The sequence below is a fragment of the Engystomops pustulosus genome, chromosome 4 (genome assembly GCF_040894005.1).
Source record: "Engystomops pustulosus chromosome 4, aEngPut4.maternal, whole genome shotgun sequence".
Lineage (NCBI taxonomy): Eukaryota > Metazoa > Chordata > Amphibia > Anura > Leptodactylidae > Engystomops > Engystomops pustulosus.
Genome location: NC_092414.1, coordinates 137,562,628 through 137,583,705, shown reverse-complemented (window position 1 = coordinate 137,583,705; position 21,078 = coordinate 137,562,628). Strand labels below are relative to the sequence as shown.

The following is a 21,078-nucleotide window of genomic DNA, read 5'->3' as shown; positions in this document are numbered from 1 at the left end:
TGTTATATTATGTAGGAGTTCCCCTGTATGTTATACTATGTAGTAGTTCCCCTGTATGTTATACTATGTAGTAGTTCCCCTGTATGTTATACTATGTAGTAGTTTCCCTGTATGTTATATTATGTAGGAGTTCCCCTGTATGTTATACTATGTAGTAGTTCCATTGTATGTTATACTATGTAGTAGTTCCCCTGTATGTTATACTATGTAGAAGTTCCCCTGTATGTTATATTATGTAGGAGTTCCCCTGTATGGCAGCTTTTGTATATAGCAGCCGTGTCTGCTGCTGGTTCCTAGGTAGCAGTCTGCACCTCAGTGCTGGGGCTGGATGCAGAGCGGCTCCGCAGCCAGTGCTCCACATTTTCCCGCCGCCCGGATAATTGCACGTATTGATCAGCCTCTTCTCTTCAATGACTGCTCCCTGAGGGTGACAGTCACAGCTGCAGCACACACTGCACTAACATCAGCACACGGCCACGGCAGGAGGAAGCAGACACTGCACCAGCAGCACATTGCCTCATGGGCGGAGCAGACAGCACAAAAGACTACACTTCCCAGCATGCACTGCTGGCAGCTGACATTGTCCCTACTGTGTGCGGGACTATATAGAAGCAGTGCTTGCTGTGTGTCCTGTTGTAGCGCTGCCGCCTAGCTGTGGCAGGATTGCCTGCAGGCTTCCTCATGCATGTAGTGTGAGATTTGTAGCTCCGTATCTCTTCTTCCTGGTTGTTACTGCGGCTCTGTGTGTTATCACAGCTGTGTGCTGTCTCCTCTCCCCCAGGCTGACAGGTCATTGTTCCAGCATATAGGGAGCCTACATTGTCAGTGACTGAGGAGGAGGACCCCAGGCTGCTTAGTCCAGCATGACTCCCTGCATCATCTTCATATTTGGGTGTCTGGTGTATTATGCTGCAGCTGATCCCCCAAACATCATCTTGATCTTTGCTGATGATCTTGGCTATGGTGACCTGGGGTGCTACGGTCACCCAACCTCCCGTACTCCTAATCTTGATCTAATGGCAGCCAGAGGACTAAGATTCACCGATTTTTACACCACCGGCGCAGTGTGCTCGCCTTCTAGGTAATATATTAGTTTTTAATTTGTGGTTTTTATGAATTTCCTTGAGGGGTGGGGGTATTTGGGCCCATGATAAAGTTGTATGGTACCCATGATCCTTCTTTTGGACCACTTTTTTGGTGATTTTTACCTATTTACTTGAATTGTATCAAACTCTTTATAGCCTTGTTCACATTTGTAGCCTTTGTTGCAGATTCTGTTAAGAACTGTGTTTGTGCTGTGCTATTTTGTCTAGATAGTCAGTCTGGATGTGAAGTTCACTTACTGTACTGTAGTTCTCTTTGCTAGTCCATAATGTCCCTATAATATTGATCTGTGATGTTTGATATACTAAAAGGTTTCTATTCTTCCTGTACAGTCTTATGTTTTTGCTGTTTCTGTTTTCTCACTTCAGAGCCAGTCTCCTGACAGGTCGTTTTCAGACTCGCTCTGGGGTGTACCCTGGAGTGTTTTACCCCAGCTCAGTGGGTGGGCTTCCTCTCAGTGAGGTTACCATTGCAGAGGTCCTACAATCTCGAGGATATGTCACCGCTATGGCAGGCAAATGGCATCTGGGACTGGGACCCAATGGGACCTTCCTACCAACACGACAAGGATTTCAGCACTTCTTAGGAGTTCCATATTCACATGATCAGGTAAAGTTATTTTAGAGGAATATTGAAAATCATTTTGCTGTATTTTTGTATATTTATACATATGTCTTATGTTTCTACAGGGTCCTTGTAAGAATTTGATATGTTTCCCTCCAGACACCAAGTGCTATGGGACTTGTGACGTGGGGGAGACCCTCCTTCCAGTGTTTCATGATGAAAAGATCTTGCAACAACCAGTGAACTTTACTGGACTAGTTCCTCAGTACCAGCAATTCAGCAAAGAATTTATTCAGAAAGCGGTGACGGACAAAAAGCCATTCTTTCTGTACTATGCATCTCATGTAAGTGTTCAAGATAATAAAAAATGATCTTTAGCCTAGAGATTTTTCCATGAAGATATGATATCACCTATGTAAAGGATAAGCTAAGCCAAGCTTTCAGTATGAAGCTGCCAGAGATCCTTTTGGCAGGTTCCCCAGCACATCAAAGTGTAGCATCTGATGTCAGTGGGTTAGTTGGGATGCCCACATCCACCATTATATTGTTGACTAAGAACTAGTTTGCTGTTTTGCGTTTTCTTTTGCATTATGTAAGGGCAACACGGTGGCTTACTGGTTAGCATTACAGCCTTGCAGCGCTCAGGACCTGGGTTCAAGTCCTAGTGTCAACATCTGCAAAGAGTTTGTATGTTCTGTCTGTATGTTTGCGTGGGTTTCCTCATGGTCCTCCAGTTTCCTCCCACACTCCAAAACACACTGGTAGGTTGATTACATTGTGAGCCCCTTGGGGACAGGGAGTGATTTGGCAAGCTCTGCGCTGCGTAATCTGTGTGCGCTATATAAATAAAGAATTTTTATTATGTAGGGAAATAACAGAAAGCAAATACTTATGAAAAACAGAATCCCTTTTGTTTAGTGTGCAGTTATTTTGTTCATTCTAAGTAACAGTAGCATGATTTATGTAACCCTTCTGTGCATACAAGTAAATTGTAACTTATTTCCGTTTACCATTAGTATTTTCTTTCCATAATTCTCCTCCATAATGGGAGAAAATAAAAGAAATCTTTAATGGTGATGTAAAATTGGTCTAAGGCATACACAGCGTGGGGCATTTATAAACTTTGCAGTAGGGTGGTGCTAGAACCTTGCTATTTTTTCAGTGGGATGTAAGTTTGTGGCACAAGTGATTAATGCATTGATACATGGACTAAATGGTTTAGAACTCCCTAGACTTGCTTTTAGCTGCTCTGTTTTTGCACCACAAAATGCGGCAAAATATGTGTCGGAAAAATAGATGGCACTATCTTGGTCTCTAGAGCAGTGATTTTCAACCTGTGTGCCGTGGCACACTAGTGTGCCGCGACACATGGTCGGGTGTGCCGCGGGGAAATTTCCCCAAACTATGGTGTCCCTTGTGTTTTGTTTCCCGGCAATGCGCATCGATGTGCAGTCACGGCTTCTTACAATGTAGGAGACGTGTACAATAACACATGCGCAAGCTTTGAACCTCGTGCGACAAAATGACGTCACCGAGGCCGGCGCATCATCCTGAGAGCGGAGAGACTCTCGCATTTGGCCACCGCCAAGGTAATGCCCACCAATAATGCTGACTATATGAGCTTTTGCCTGAGTATATGAACTGTTGGCAGAATACTCAGCTTATGAGCTGGTACTTTTAGTACTCCAGCAGTATACTGCATATAACAATGAGAAATGTAAAATGCGAAATACTATAGTCATGAGGCTGGAGTACTACAAGTACCAGCTCATATGCTGAGTATATGAGCTGGCACTTGTACTCTGGCCTCATGGCCATAATACTTCTCATTGTACCCCTTTATTTTGCAGTATATGAGCCACATAATAATCAGCACCATATACTAAAAACAGGGAGAAACTGAGAACTGTTGAGGAAGAGCTTCGTCTGTGTCTTTCCACCATTCCTGCCAGGATATCCCTTTTGTGTTTATCGAAACAGGCCCAGGTTTCACAATGAGTGAGTAAAATAAATTTAGAATCTATATTATTAACTATATGTATAATATGACTGTTTTAGTGTCATTTTGGTTAGTGGTGTGCCCCAGGATTTTCTAAGTATAAAAAGTGTGCCGCGGCTCAAAAAAGGTTGAAAATCACTGCTCTAGAGCATCTGAAACTATTCTTTTGGTGTCCTTTTTTTAAAGATATCAAACTTATCTTATAAATTACAGTTCTCTGTGTTTTAGTAAAAATAAATAAGGTACATTTAATTCCCTGCATGTACTGCAACCCCTTGTGTGCCCACAATATCTACTACCACCTCTTAATGCTCTTTTCCATAATGACCCGTTTATAATCCCCATTACCCCTCAGCAGTCCGCTTCTCTTTTCTCTGGCTGTGCATTCGGCGATGAAACTGGTAGGTGCCATAGGATGACATTATTACATCGTTTCTTCAGAGCAACTTGCCCATTTACAGACTGTCACACACAGGGGAACAGGGAAAGGTAAGTATCAAATTTTATTTTTGTTTTGTTCTCCCCTAACTGTTTGGTCAGAACCCTGGTGGTTGGGGACCCCTACTGTTGTCGATGTAAATATACGTAGTTGGGAATACAAGCTGCTGCTAAAGATCCTGTTCCCAAATATGTACTCCTGGTTCTATAGCACATGGAAAGCTGAGATTCTTATCTTGTAAATAAAAGAACTAGAGTTCAAGATACTATGGAGCATAGGAAGGCATCATCTGACCCTCAGCCTAACGCCTTTTTTTTTTTAACTGTCATTTTTCTAATTTAAATGGAGATGCTAAAAACAGAAACTTAGACTTTTCTCAATGTGAGGGTGCTGTTATTGAAAGTGCTGGTGAGGTGTTCCGTTTAAGCGTATCCAATTCAATCCCTGTGTTCAATCTTTTCTTAGTTCACTTATGTAGGCCAATATATGAAGTACATTTTTATTTTACTATAATGCAAGATCTAACTCTTGACACATTTGTGCTACATTTTCAGTTGTTGTGAAATATTCATGCATATACAGAATCTATTTTCTATTCATGTTTGTTTTTTTGCTTTTTCTCAGCATACTCATTACCCTCAGTTTGCAAGTGCTCAGTATACAGGGCATTCTTTGAGGGGTAAATACGGAGATTCTCTTCTGGAATTAGATGGAACAGTAGGGGAGCTGATAAAGACCGTGTGGAATATGGGAATTCAGAACAACACACTAATCATCTTTACGTCTGACAATGGGTAATTTCATGTATTTGTAGGAAATGGTAATTTTCGCGACCATTGTTTAGATGTTAATATTCAGTCAATGTTAAACACTCATGGACATCAATTTATGTTATAATTCATTTGTCAGCTGAAGAGAAATACTGAGAAAAACATAAGAATAACTGACATCACAAAGCAGATGTGAGCTTTGCCTCAGCCAGACATTATAAGTCTTTTTGGTTTTATGCATCTTAGTTGCCAGAACACTAGGGGGCAGATTTATCACCTTTTTTTGAGACTTTTTGTTGTGGTGTTCAACTTTTTTTGGCTAAAGTATTTGTTTGTGCCGTATTTGCGTCTTTTTTTTTCGAGACTTTTCAAAAGTAAGCAGCACAGTTATGCCTTATTTAACTTAGCAATAGAGATGGTTTTTCCTTATTTATGCAACTTAAAATGTCTCAAAAAAGCTCTTTCACAGAGGAGGCGTTGATAACCAAAAAATAAACCACAAACAGACACATGTGCTGAATCAACTTCAATCTTCTTTTTTTGGTTTTAAAATCTAGTTTAAAAACTGCCTGTTTGTTTGGCTGCACACATTGTGGATTGTCATGCACAAAATCTGTGTCCAATACGTGCGGTTTTTATATAGATTTTCCGCGTGCGTTTTTCCCTTTTTTTTTTTTTTTTTTTTTCCCCCACATCCTTTTTGCCTGAGGGAATTCTGCATGAAAATTGAACATTGGTTCAGTTTTTCACTCTCCCATAAACTTCAATGTAAAAAAAAATGCAGGCAAAAATCTGTGCATCTTCTCCATGACTTTTAGCAAATCACATTTGCAAATATATGAAGAAGTCTCAAAAACAAGCCGCCGAGAAGGATCACATTTATCTAAGCAAATTTGGCATTAGACAAGTATGGTGCAAAATAGAGCCATTTTAGTGGGTAAATATACTTAAAATAGAAAAACAAGTAATGCACCCTAAGGTTTTTTTTTTTTTTTGTTATTGGACAAGAACTTTTTAATAAACAGATAATTCAGTAAGGAATTTCAGGTGGACATTTGGATTTTTAGAGTCACTCAATTTAATATAGCAAAAATAATTGAATGAAATTGTTCATTATAAATAGTTTGACACATCAAGTGTCTGAAAGTAAGCATTAGTCCAACAGAAACCAAGCTAACCCGATTTATCAAAGTGTCCGGTGTTGGATGATAAATTGTGTATAGTTTGACCATTTATTCTTACTTTGCATCTGGTCTGTGTTGGCTTCGTTTCTGCCAGAAATGTAACACAATCATGCATATTTTCATCATTTTTGGAGCATTTTTGGAGCCTTGTGTACTTTTATAAGGTTATTCCCATTTTTTTTGAACTAGTGATAAGTGTTTAAAACATTTAATTTGCGCCAAAAATATGTCGTAAATGCCTTGTACCACATTTATCTAGACAAGATTATGGGAGAATATATTAATTCTAGCACTTTGTGCAGCAGTCTTAAAACCCCCAAGCCCCTCACCACCACTGTTGCACTACGCCAGGTCAGCCCCATTCTCTTGCCAGACACATCCACTTGTGCAAAAACACACAGGGGTGTCCGTTGTGCCTCCATTTAAAACTGTTTTTTTTCTTTCTGTTTTTTATTGACATATCATAGTTCAATTGATAACTCGGTAAAGAGAAAAATCTGATGGTTTAAAGTTACTGTATATACTCGAGTATAAGCCGAGACCCCTAATTTTACCATCAAAAACTGGGAAAACCTATTGACTTGAGTATAAGCCGAGGGTGGGAAATGCATTAATCACAGCCCCCCCCCAGTAATATACAGCACTGCCCCCAGTAGTATACAGCACTGCCCCCAGTAGTATACAGCCAGCCCAGCATTAAAAGAAAATAATAAACTTATATACTCACCCTCCGGTGGCCCCGACCTGCAGCGCTGCTCCCCCGATGTCCGCGCGAGTCCTCTTCTGGCTTCGGCGCCCGTCTTCTTTCTTCACTAACTTCGTGCACGACATCGGGGGAGCAGCGCTGCAGGTCGGGGCCACCGGAGGGTGAGTATATAAGTTTATTATTTTTTTTATTTTTTTTAAAGATTTAAAAACTGTATGACTTGTGTATAAGCCGAGGAGACGGTTTTCAGCACATTTTTTTTGTGCTGAAAAACTCGGCTTATACACGAGTTTATACGGTAGTTAAATTTAAGATAAAAGATTGGTTCCTCCGCATCGTCAATTTTTTTTTTTGACCAATAGACCTCTACTGTCATCTATGATCTGCAAATGTGAAAAATTAGGACAAGGATCTGTTGAAAAAAGATGACCTTTGAAAAAGTACATAGAAAATTAAGTGGTATCCCTAAAAATTATGGATAGCGTAATGAGAGGAAAAAAGAAAATATGCCCTTGAACAGAAAACTCTGGGGCAGATTAATCAAAAGGATAAAAACAGAAAGAGTACAAGCTTCTTGCATTTCATTTTCATGTTATCAAAGTTCTTTGTCATGTGATCATATATATTTGATTTTTTTTTTTTTTCCTCATTATCAGGCCAGAGACCATGCGTAAGGAAAGAGGTGGTAGCTCTGGGCTCTTGAAATGTGGCAAAAGCACCACTTATGAGGGAGGCTTGCGAGAACCTGCTATAATATACTGGGAAGGAAAGATAAAACCAGGTAACTGCAACTTATGCTTGAAAATAAATAAAGAATTGTAGAGATATCTGCATACATTGTGGGATGGCTGTGGCTATTGCACCAGCATCAGAAATCAATCAAAATGGTTTGGTTTCTGATTCATTTTATGATGCAGTTTTGATGTGGCAGGAAGTGCGGCACAACTTTTGCATTGCATTGTAAAGGTTAAATTTCACCCCAGGAATAAGGATCATAATTCTGACGCAGAAAGCAGATTTCTTTTTTTGCTAATTTGTGTGGGAATTTCATAAATCCCATACACTACACTGCTGCAGCATTATGATTCACATTATCTGCAAAGAAATGCTGTACAGAAAATCTGCACGTAATCAGAAAAACAGAATATTTACATTACATCTAAACGCCAAGCACTGTAGGCGGTCATTGTAGGGGGTGATTTGTGTTAGCCATTTGGCCAGTCTGTGGCTCAGTTCTCCTCTACGTTACGTATTCAGTTATTTCCTTTCTTTTTAGCCAGAACCAGAAGTGGTGGAACACACAGGTGTAAGTCTTTACATTATATTTTACCTTTGTTTAGTCACTGGAAAGGTGTATGTCAAACCACTCCTGATTTTGGCTTGAAGATCTAATGGTATGTGAATTGGGCCTAATTCAGGAAAGAAGAATATGGATTACTCTCCTAACCCGGATCTGCCAGTGTCTCAGTTGCCTGGTTGTTCACTCCCTCTGCAGTCCCCTGGATCAGCATTTAGAATCCTTGGAAAAATCATGGCTTGTGGTATAAAGATCTGTTCATTTTCCTTCTACTTGTGTTTCTCATGCAATTATCCAGTAGAGTAGAGAAAAACTTTCTAGTGGCAATGCCAAAGAGTAGTGTAGTCAGCTAGCTTTTCGCATAGTGAATTCAAGTCCGTGACTTTCTGGGGCATCTCTTGAAAGGGCTCGCTTGTAGCTCATTCCAGAGCCTTGGAAAGTTCCATCTGCTGTATACTTCGGCTTAAAGTTTTGATCATCGATCCACTTTCAAAATGTATTGTCTTAAATTTTCCTTCTAGGTTTTTTTTGGTCCTAATCTGGAAATACCCAAACGGCATCACAGGACCTCTGAAGGATACAAATAGGGGGCTTTAATACAATTATGAAGTCAATTTACTACAGCTTTATATAACTCAAGAAACTTGATTCTTTGTTTGTAATGGGTAGCTTTCCCCCTGTGCAAGAGGCTTAGTTGTGTTGCCAACTTCTGACATCTAAGTAAGAGGTTATAAATATTTAGCTGACCTATTACTGGTCTTGGAATCATGGAGTTGGCAACATCCCTATGATGCAATTTGGAAAATCCATAGTAATAAGAAATAATTGACACCAAAAGGCTTAAACTATTTTATACTAACTACGACATGGTAAAGCAATATTACATTTTTATTGTAGTGTTCTTTTTGAAATCAATTTCTAATCCTTGTATGTTTTCTTGTTTCTAATAACTCCTAGGTGTGACCTCTGAGCTGGCCAGCACTCTGGACATTTTACCTACGGTAGCATCTTTAGCAGGTGCCCCTTTTCCCAGTGTCACTTTGGATGGATATGATCTAAGTACACTTCTTCTTGAAGGCAAAAAGGTAAGTAATGTGAAACCTGTATATAGCTGTAAAGGGAAGACTATATGATTAATTCAATATCTAAGCCTTGGCAGCCTTGGTATCTGTACACATTGGAGCATATTTACTTACCCGTCCCGATCCTCGCCGTGTGTTGTCCGACTAGGATTTGGGTCTGCCGCGATTCACTAAGATTGTGCGTCCAATTTCCTGCATCTGTCGCTTCCCCCGCTGAGGTCCGCCAGAGTTCACCTTCTTCTTCCCGGTGCATGTGCATGCTGATCTTGCGGCACAATTTGCTTTTTTTTAATTCTGCGGTTTGTTCGAATCAGTCGGGTTGTCCGACGGCCACGCCCCCCCCCCCCATTTGTGTTGCATGCAAGCTGGCGCCAATGCGGCACAATCAGATTGTGTGCGCCAAAAACCCAGGGCAATTCAGGGCAAAACGGAAAAAAATCGTGAAAACCCGATGAAAATGCGGCATTCGGACCCTTAGTAAATGTGCCAGAGTGTGGTCTGTAAAATCTACATGTGAATCCACATGAAATACTCACTTAGGAGAATTTATCATTGGGTATTTTGTCTGTTTTTCTACCAAATTTATGAAGACATCAAGGGACATGTGCGGCAAAAAAAAAGAAAAAACTTATTGCAACAAACATCCCCCCCCACCTCATAATTATGAGACCAACAAAAAAAACAAATACAAAAGCAGACTTGCATGATAAATTCAGATAAAACAAAAATGGAATTGAACATAGACAACCAAATCAAAGACTAATTGAATGATAAATTCCCCCCATGGTTTTTATGGGGGTTTGTTATTGCGTTTTCGTAAATTAACGTATGTTTATAATTCATGCATTTTTTTTTTTTAACTTATTCTTTTCACCTGATCAAATGTAATTTGAAGCAGAAATCTGCATCAAATTTGCATCATGATGTTGATTTGATGCAGATTTTCACATGTCCATAGATTACAATGTACAAATTATGCAAGGATTCACAAGAAAGGTATCTACACATATTAAAGGGGTTGTCCGAGTTTTTGAAAAAAGCTAAAAGTGGCCGGGACAGGGCTGCTTAAAAAAAATAGAGATGTACTTACCTCCCGGTGCCCTTCCGTATCCAGCGCTGCTGTCACTCCGGTCCGGGCGCCATGCACTGTGCAGTTTACATTGGATTTACTTGTGGGAAACTAAATGGATTTAATGCTTAATTACTTTGAGAGAGAACACAAGGCATCATGAGATCTGTGGGCAAGCTAACTGGCCTCAGCCTGAGGGCGTAGACTGACAGATATTAGTCTCTGCCTACTTCACTGGTGAGAGAGATTTTTGTCACACACTTTCAGAACAGAAAACGCTATAACTTTGTAAAGAAAAGTGTGAGCAGCACAATGAAGGCATTGTTCTGTTTGTTTTCAAAGGAGGAATTGCATATAATAATTTGGTAAACTCATTATAACTTTACAGTTGCGCTTTAAAAGTCCGCCCCCCACCAAAGAATTTGGAGCTGGAGAACCATGCTACTGAAATGACTTGATAAACAAATGTCTTGCACATTCTATGAACATCTTGTACTTTGATTTACAATAGGCAATCTTTCAGCTGTTGTTCTAATTATGTGTTTTGTTAGCGCTGTGCTTCAATGTCATTTAGGGAAATATAACTGAACAGCAAATCTAATGCATTGTAAAAGTTTCTTCTATTTCTGGGATACTTGTGTAGGATTTTTCTATTATTTGAGCTCCAATTTAATACACACATTAAGGAAGATTTATCAAGCTGCCTAAAAAGAGTAAGAATGTGCTTAGTTGCCCATGGCAACATGTGCTCATGTATCAATATTTTAAAGGGGAGCTGTAATTGGTTGCCATAGGCAACTAAGCACATTCTTTCTCTTAGGCAGCTTGATAAATCTCCACTGTCTGTCTTATGTGTTTTTAGTTCTTGTTTTCGGTTTTAAAACCCATACCATTTTGCTTAGAGGAAACCTACCATTTCAAATGGTAGGTTTAAGCTGTAAACACCGAGCACCAGCTCAGGATGAGCTGGTGCCGGTGCTTAGTTTCGTTAGTGTTAAAACCGCGGTATCGCGGTTTTAACACTTTTTAAACTTTATAGCATAAACTGCTTCGAAGCGCCGAAGCGGCTTCTGCTATAAAGTTTAAAAAGTGTTAAAACCGCGATACCGCGGTTTTAACACTAACGAAACTAAGCACCGGCACCAGCTCACCCTACCATTTGAAATGGTAGGTTTCCTTTAGCATTAGTGTTTTTTTTCTTGTAGAGTTAATTTAAATAGTTGCTGAATCATTACTGGTTCTGTGGGTGACCTTGTGTTAATGTTCTTTTCCAGTTTTCTACAGTTGCATTGATATAGTATACCAACAAATAAACAATTATCTCTCAGTTGGACTTCTGTCCTGTGACTAAGATTGTAAGAATGCCTACTGTTTCTGCAACAGTTCTCTGAATAGTGAAGATATCTTAAATTATTCTGAGCTATCATCCCACAGCCAGCAGTATGGAGATTATGTGGTCTTCTATTATACTCCACATAAGGCTTTTAATTGATTTCCTTATTCTTACTGGTAATATGTACATCTATGAATAAGCGTCATGGCCAACAAGAAAACATTTTTGCCCTCAGTTTATAGAGTCCTAATGTAAGAACGCATGTACGATCAGGGTACACTCCTCCCCACTGCACCTGAATTGTGTTTGTAAATTGAATTCAAATACAGTGTGCAAACATGACCTAGGTTGAGATTTGAAAAACCGTGGGAACCCAGCCTTAGCCTATATTCAAACGAACGTGTGGCCACCATACTGTAGCACGGCGGGCATACGGCGGTGCCTGGCAGAGGAGCAGAAGGTGAGCACTGCTCACCCCCACCACTCTCCACAGCAATGTATGGTGCCGTGCTCCCACTGCCAGATTATGGGGGACGTACCTTCAGCAGCTACCACCACGTAGTTCCACTTGTTAGGGTGCATCTGCTGTAAGAGGAATATTCAAGCCAGAAGGGCTCAGTCCTCTGACTCTTCCCCTGTGACTCTTCCCCTGTGACATAGGTTATGTGTATACAGTGTTTAACCCATTCAATACCAAGTTTTTCATTTTCGGCAGTATTTAATATCATCTGCACCATGTACTATGTAATACAGCAGTCCTCCTGACTGGTTTCCTTTGTCTAATGTTAGATCAAGTGTGTCAGGTTGTTCATAAAAATCAGTGCAGTTTCCACTAGATAGGTATATAACAAACGACAGTACATCACTAGTAGCTGTTCTATAAAACATGGATCTCTATATCATAATGGGGATTTATAGAGTTTATACAAGCAGGTTTGCCCATGGAAAATGGAGGACAGAGTGGTTTCTTTTAGGTCAGTCAGTCTGTACTTATCTGGGCACTAGAAGTGGTGTCTTCTATTTAGCACAGAATGCATTATAGTCTCTGTATCTAAATGGTGTTGGGCTGACACTCTGCTCTGTTCAACTGTCCGGGACTGTTGCCAGACCTGCTACCAAAGTGTGTACACAGCAGGAAGAAGGTGGCTCTTTCTACTGTGTAATGGCCGCGGGGTATTACTATAGTTTAGCTTGTGTTCACTAAAATCTGCATTAACTTTTACATGAACTGGGACTTGTTTACAGCTATTTTAATGCCTTCTTATACCACAACCTATATGTCCCTTTAAGGATGGAGTGTTTATTCTTCATCCTAGAAGACTATAAAGAGGACCTGTCGCCTTAAAAAACGGCACTATGAGCTGCTTACTCTAGTAGGCCGCTCCTAGTGCTACAACAGATGTAGCAGTGTTACTCTACATTACAGACCTTTAAGAATATATGGAAAAGTAGAATTATTCTGTTTCATAGTTTATACGGTTGAAAAAAGACACTTGTCCACCAAGTTCAACCAAGGAAGGGAAGGGATTGGATGAGGAAGGAATTTAGGGGAAACAATTCTATATAACATAACCATCAATGTTATTTAGGTTTAAAAATCCCTATCACGAGAGTCCATACCACTTTTGATACATGACAAGATCCTACTAGCTTTAGAGGCAGCTGCTTGACATTGCATGCTGTTACTCAATTTATGATCTACTAGTACCCCCAGGTCCTTCTCAACAAGGGACTCTCCCAGATTTACTCCCCCAAGTACATATTTTGCCTTTGGATTATTGGCCCCCAGGTGCATAACCTTACATTTATCCGCATTAAACCTCATTTGCCAAGTGGATGACCAAACACTCAGTTTGTCCAAGTCACCCTGCAGCCTATGAACATCCTCCATAAACTGTATTACTTTACGCAGTTTGGTGTCATCTGCAAAAATAGACACAGTGCTATTAATTCCTACCTCTATATCATTAATAAATATATTAAATAGTAGTGGGCCAAGCACAGAACCCTGGGGTACTCCACTCATAACCTGGTGACCATTCCGAGTAGGAATCATTGACCACAACTCTCTGGATACGATCCTTTAGCCAGTTTGCAATCCAATTGCAAATGATTTCTGCCAAACCAATAGCCCTAATGTTACCCATCAGGCGTCTATGAGGGACAGTGTCAAATGCCTTTGCAAAGTCCAAGAACACAATATCCACAGCTGCTCCTCCATCCAGGCACCTGCTCACCTCTTCATAGAAGCAGATAAGGTTAGTTTGACAACTTCTATTCTTAGTAAACCCATGCTGGCTGTCACTTATTATACTATTTGATGTCACATACTCCAGTATATAGTCTTTTACTAACCCTTCCAGTATTTTCCCCACAATGGAAGTTAAGCTTAAAGGCCTGTAATTGCCTGGCGAAGTTGTAGAGCCCTTTTTATATATTGGCACCACATTTGCCTTGCGCCAGTCACTTGGCACCGTACCAGACATTACAGAATCCCTGAAGATGTTAGACAGCGGTACAGCAATAACAGAACTGAGTTCTTTAAGAACTCTGGGGTGTAACCCATCTGGTCCAGGAGCTTTGTACACATTGATTTTATTGAGCTTAGATTGGATCGTGTCTACATTCAGCCAGTCTAGTATATTACAGGATGCATGACCCGCACTGGCACCACCCACGTCAAAGTTCTTTCTTCTATCGTATAAATGGAGCTAAAAAAACCTATTAAGTATCTCCGCCTTCTCTTGGTCTCCAGTCACCGATGCCCCATTTTCGGAATAAAGGGGTCCAACCTGTTCCGACCCATTTTTTTTTTGCATTGATATACTTAAAAAATTTCTTGGGATTTGTTTTACTATCTTTAGCCACCTGTCTTTCATTTTGTATTTTGGCTGATTTGATTTCTTTTTTACAGATTTTGGTAAGTTTTTTTGTAAGTATTGAAAGCCTCAGGTGACCCGTCAGATTTATATTTTTTAAATGCCCTCTTTTTCTCTTTAACTGCCCTTTTAACTGTAGCTGTAAGCCACACAGGGTGTAATCTAGCCCGTCTATACTTGTTACCTATTGGAATAAATTTAGAAGTATAAAAACCCAGGATAGATTTGAATTTCTCCGATTTAACATTATTTGACAGAATCTGATGCCAGTCTATATCCTGTAGTGCAGCCCTGAATTTCTGGAAATTAGCCCGCTTAAAATTCAAAGTTTTCAATTTTCCCACCTGTTTCTGTTTTTTAAAGTTTAAGAGGAACATAATTATATTATGATCGCTGTTCCCAAGGGTGCCCGGACACTGACATTTTGGATAATCTCCTCATTGTTAGAAATCACAAGGTCCAACAATGCATCACCTCTTGTGGGATCTTCTACAAGCTGCAACATAAAATTATCCTGCAGAAAGTTGATAAAATGTCTCCCCTTCACAGATGAAGAAGAGCCCTGACCCCAGTGAATATTTGGAAAGTTAAAGTCTCCCATTATCACAACGGTCCCCCCCTGTGCAGCCAGCTTCATCTGTTTATATAGGTGACCCTCTATTTCCTCAGAGATGTTAGGGGGTCTATAAATTACACCAAAAATAATTTTCTCAAAGCTCTCTTGGCTTTGAATTTCAACCCACAAAGTTTCAGCCTCCTCACTCTTCTGAGACCACTGACTCATTCACAATCGCTTTTAAGTCTCTTCTGACATACAGACATACATCACCTCCCCTCCTATTTGCCCTGTCTTTCTGAAAGAGTGTAAAACCTTGAATATTAACACCCCAAGCATGCGATGCATCGAGCCATGTCTCTGTTACACCAACAACATCTAACTGTTCCTCTAATATCAGAGCCTCAAGCTCACCCATTTTGCCTGTGATACTTCTGGCATTTGTGAACATACAATTTTAATTTTCCACAGTTATTTGTCTGATTTAAAGTAAATTTACTGGTACATATATCCTCACCACCGTTCTGTAACTTGTGGATCTCCTTATCCACTGCCTTAGGCCCCCATACACCACCTCACCACCCACCAACATAACCTGCCCCCTCTCTGACCTGTCTACCTCTTTAGTGTCTTCCTTTTCCTCCTCCCCCGATCCTAGTTTAAATACTCCGCCACCCCTGCTAGGATCTTCTCCCCCAGCACAGCAGCCCCCCTTCCACTTAGGTGCAAGTTATCTGCAGAAAACAGCTTGTACCCCAGTGAAAAGTCAGCCCAGTGCTCTAGGAACCCAAATCCCTCTGCTCTACACCAGGATCTGAGCCATGCATTTAACTCCCTGAGCTCCCGCTGTCTGCTCTGTGTAGCGCATGGCACAGGTAGAATTCCGGAGAATACTACCTTGGAGGTCCTTTTCTTAAGCTTTGAACCTAGTTCTTTAAAATTATTCTTCAGGCTCCTCCACCTACCACCTATTCTGTCATTGGTACCAACATGGACCACGACAGCTGGGTCATCCCCAGCCCCTCCCAGTAATTTATCCACCCTTTCCTCCACATGCCGAACCCTGGCACCAGGGAGACAGCAAACCATTCGGTTGAGGCGGTCTTGGCGACAAATTATTCTATCCGTCTTCCTGATTTTAGAGTCCCCTACAACCACTAGCTGTCTTGGCTTACCTGCACTCCCATCCACCCTACTACTAGCTGGTCTGCTCCCCCGGCTGTGAGGGAGAGCAGGATCTGCTAGGGCTGCCATTTCTGACACTGACGTCCTTACATCATTGCACAATTTTGCAATTTTGCTTGGATGTTCAGAGTCAGAGTTGGCCTTCCTTTTCTTTGACCCCTTCCTACCCCCTCTATTTACAGTAACCCAGCTACCCACCTGGCCCTGCTGGCTTTCCTCTCCACCCTCCACTTCTACCCCGCTTATTGCTTGCTCAGTGAGCAGCATACTCCTCTCAAGATTGTCAATTGCTCGCAGCCGTGCAATATCTTCCTCCAGATCTCTAACACGAGCTTCCAGTAGAAAAATATGGGCACATCTGTCACAGCGGTATTCACCCTGGAACTCTTGTTCCAGCAGTGTATACATGCGACAGTCTGCACTGGAGCATACCACCAATCTTGCTAGCCATATCCTAGTAACAAAACAGTGATAAGTATATAAATCAAGAGATATGTAGGTTACTTACAGTTCTGTGGACTTCTCTTTTTCAAACTCCGCTTTTTTCAACTCCACTTAATCTCACAAGCCACTTGGAATCACAAGCCAAAACTGAGCGAGCTCAAAAGTGAGTTGCTAGACCTTAATTTATCAGGTGTGAACACTAATCCCTCCTCCTGTCTTTGTTTAATTATAAAAAGCCATTTTTTGGGGGGGTGGCATGGTGGCTGAGTGAGTAGCACCTCTGCCTTGCAGCACTGGAGTCCTGGGTTCTTATCCCACCCAGGTCAACATCTGCAAAGAGTTTGTATGTTCTCTCCGTGTTTGCATGGGTTTCCTCCGGGTACTCTGGTTTCCTCCCACACTCCAAAACATACTGTTAGGTTGTTTAGATAGTGAGCCCCATTGGGGACAGGGAACGATTTGACATGCCTTGTGCAGCGCTGCGTAATCTGTGTGTGCTATATAAATAAAAGAATTATATTAATTATTATGATTATTAAGACTAACCCTAATGATGTGTTTATTACATGTTCTTCAGAGTCCAAGGAGCACTTTTTACTATTATCCTCCATCTATTGATCCAACCAGGGGGATCCACGCCCTGCGGATGGGAAAATACAAGGCTCATTTCTATACTCAAGGTAATTATTGATTTCGATACACAAGACACTTATTGAAAGCTGTAAAGATAAGTTACTTGCATAACTTATTTTATCGTTTATGTATTATGTAAGCTAAATTATTTATATTATTGCATATGCATTTGATCACTTGTTCCAAGTGAAAAGTGGTTTGTTCTAAAAGGGCTTGTACCAAATATGAATGGTATCCCCTATATAAAGGATGCTGTTGAATGAAGGTGGAGCATGCATCCTTCTGCTCCATTCTGTATTATGGGAGCAGTAGTCAGCGTTGTGCTCTGCAATTACCTACCACTCCCATAGTATTGATTGGAGTGACAAAACATTATCTGAATAGGGTATTACTTTCATGCTAGTGTAAACAGTTAAATAGGTCTGCTATGTTTCTCTTACTACTGTCACACCCGCCCTGTAAGGAGAGGCTGGACCCCTGCATTACACTTCAACATAACTTTTTATGCTTATTCAGAGTCTAGTCATCTCCTATGTAGACCATAGGGGTTCTCTATGGTAACCAATTTAAAGTACATAAATGGTGTGAAACCTGATCCTGTAATGCTGCTCTTGTCCATTTGTCCTCTACTATTTGCTTGCTTACCAATGCCTGATTCTTTGAAGGATGACATTAACCCTTACCATGCTTTTACCCATCCCTAAAGGAGCTTTTCACAGTGAGACCACTCCAGATCCAGCCTGCCACATCACTGCTCTGCTGACTGAACATAACCCACCTTTGCTGTTTGACCTTGACACCGATCCTGCAGAGAACTACAACTTGCTGAAGCCAGTTATCCCAAAAGAGCTAGAACCAATTGTAAAAGAAATCCAGAATGAGCGGGAAAGATTTCTAAAAAGTATGACTTACGCAGAAAGTGAGATTAACAAAGGCAAGGATCCTTCATTGAGACCATGCTGTAACCCAGAATGCACTCCTAAGCCAAGCTGTTGCCGCTGTTAATTCTGCAGTAAATCAGTGCTAATTTCCGTGCTTTTTTTTTTCTAAATGTGCCTAAGATCCAGATTTTAAAATCCAGATGACTTGAAAAGCTTGCATTTTGAAGAAATCACGGGTATGGATACAAATAGTTATTTTTCTCCTTTTTTGGTTTGTCTTATACAAATGCAGGCTTAGTGCATTTAGTTTAGCCAAAACCAGGTGTAGATGCATAGAAATGGGGATGATGAGTACTTAAGTATAGGGTAATGTCTACATGTGGTGTAATTATGTGTCCAAACACCTCTGAGAGTAGTCCATAGGCTTCTACATCTGCCTGTCATTTTTGTGCTTTCTCTTGTGTGACCTCTAAATACAAAATTTAATAATCGAACCTACCTTAGATGGGACCCTTGGGTGTATGACACTTTACTGTGTCCAACAAAAGAAATAAACAAAGGGTAGTATGCAATCGCTCAGAATTCAGTTAGGGCATAGTTATTTTTTCTGTCAGGACCCCTCAACACTTATTTCATCCTGGAGCCCTAGGAAGAGTCCTAATAATACTTATCAATCAAATAACAGACTCTCCATAAATGTTGGCTAAAAGACTTGTAAACTTTCCTTCGTCAATAATGTGTCTCAATTATTAGTACAATGATAATAAAGACTTTTTTTTGTTTAACACTGTTTCCTGGACAAATGAGCCAAAAGCCATTTTGCATAATATCCTCAGGAATCTTGAGATCAAGAAATTTGTGACAATTGTACAGGGATCCTTTTAAATAACAATAAATTGCAACTGTTTCTGATCAATGTAACCTTTGAAAATAAAAACTACATCTTTTATGGAGTTTCTTTTTCATCAAAATGTTTGTAAATAACCAGATTATGTTACATGTATCTATTTTTATATGATGGTAACCAATATCCACAACTATACGCAAAAATTCGTTTTTTGACTTTTGGAAAACTTTTAAATGTAGACAACATGATACTGAACATTTCCCTATATGAAGCTGTAAATTTTTTTTTTTATATTTATTTTTGCCCCATTCCCTCACTGTGTGCCTGCAAAATGCCTCTGTGATGGATTGGGATCACAACAGTGAGAACTACTCTTCTATGCTTTTCATGGCTGGCTGACAAGAAGGGAATTCAAGAAAGCCTGATATCAGTGGTATGTAAATCCCACAGCAGTGATAGCATTTTTCTTAATAAAGAAATATATTTGACAGCACTTTACTGTACATGTACTCTCTGATTTTTTTTTCATCACATCAAGGAATTGAAGAGATGATCCTGTTCTCAAGAGTTTACAATCTATGATATTAATGATGTTTATGGGAAAATCCCTTTTAAAGAAACCTGTTGTGCTAATGCAGTAAAATCTGCATGCTTTAGATGAGGGGTGCACCTTCTGCACCCCTCAGTGCCCGAAGCTTTGGTCCACACCCTACTGCCAGGCAGAGTGCTTTTATAACTAATAGAAGCACGCATTGTTGCCAGAGTCCGGGTAGGGGTGAGTACAACTAACGAGTCCTTGCCGCTCCCAGGTCCTCTACTGCTGCTCTTCATCCTGGTGCTATTGGTAACCAACGTCAACGTCAGGACCAAAAGTTAAGTGATGACAGGAGCTGGAGAGGATGCAGGAACGATAGGTGCTTCACTGCGGTAATCAAAATTTCTTGGGTGGTATTTAGTGCTATTCTGGTAGCTGGTGCTTCTTGTGTGGTTCCTTGAAGTTGAGCAGTATGACGACTCTGCCCTTGGACCTTGTAGAGCAGGGGTCAGGAACCTTTTTTCCTGAGAGAGCCATGAACACCACATATTTTAAAATGTTATTCTGTAAGAGCCGTACAATATGCACATGCCCCCCAGTAGATGGGTAGTCTCAGTGTCACGGGTGCCCTGCGATCTACGTCTCGGATCACAGGCACACGCATGCCCGTCTGCGTGGCGGTGCCCCTTTCTGAGCTCACTCACCTCTCCATGTTCCTGCTCCTGTCCCGGCTGGCAAACGCACGCGCTGACACTCGCAGATTCAAAGGGCCAGTGTGCCGCTGATTGGCGCTACCCACTTCCGGGTTCCTAGAAAAACCGGCGGCTCCCAGCATACCCTGCTGGATCTTGGTGCTTCATACCTATAAGAAAGCTTTCCACAGTGCATTCTTCCCAACTGTTGACCTCCCGTTGTGACCCCGGACCTGTTCCTGATTCTGGTCCTTCGCTGCCAGCTCTGACCTCTTGCTCCGTCCTTGCATCATTGACGCCTGCCTTGACCGCCTGCCTGTTCCTGACCACGAGACTGGCTAGTGATCCTGTACCTCGACCTTGGCTGCCACCGTGGACAAGTCGCGCCTGTGGAACGACCTGGTGGTACCACACTGCAGCAAGACCATCCCGCTTTGCGGGGGGCTCTGGTGAAGACCGGGTGCCACTTAGATTCTAGTCCCAGGAGTCTGCTTACATCATCGTCCGCGATGGTCCATGGGGTTCACTACTCCATATCCTGACACCCACCACATGCCTCCCAGTAGATAGGTAGTCCCAGCCAGGGCCGCATCTGCCATGAGGCGAGATGAAAATCTCGCTTCAGGCAGCAGAATGCGGGTCCCTGTAAAGGGCGGCAAAATTTGCAGCTCTAAAGTGGGCGATTTGGGTGTCCATTAACGCCCGAATCGCCCACCAGCTAATTAAATTGTGCCTGTCTCTTTAAGACACAGGCGCGATTTATATGCGGAGCGACGTAGCGCCTTTCAGGCAGCTGTGTCGCTCCGTTCTAAGCAGTGATACAGGCGTCATGACGTCACGCCGCCTGTGTCACTGTGCGGAGCCGCGTGAAGACGGGAC

At 41.3% G+C, this 21,078-nt stretch overlaps 1 protein-coding gene across 1 annotated transcript; it reads left to right on the top strand.

Annotated features, from left to right (window-relative positions):
• Positions 1-425: 425 nt before the first annotated feature.
• ARSA (arylsulfatase A) lies at positions 426-19,078 on the top strand. Its single transcript, XM_072147629.1, has 8 exons — positions 426-1,081; positions 1,473-1,713; positions 1,794-2,012; positions 4,731-4,900; positions 7,423-7,547; positions 9,021-9,148; positions 17,189-17,291; positions 17,951-19,078. Exons 1-8 carry the CDS (start codon positions 864-866, stop codon positions 18,247-18,249), a joined length of 1,503 nt encoding a protein of 500 aa, XP_072003730.1. The 5' UTR covers positions 426-863; the 3' UTR covers positions 18,250-19,078.
• Positions 19,079-21,078: the final 2,000 nt, after the last annotated feature.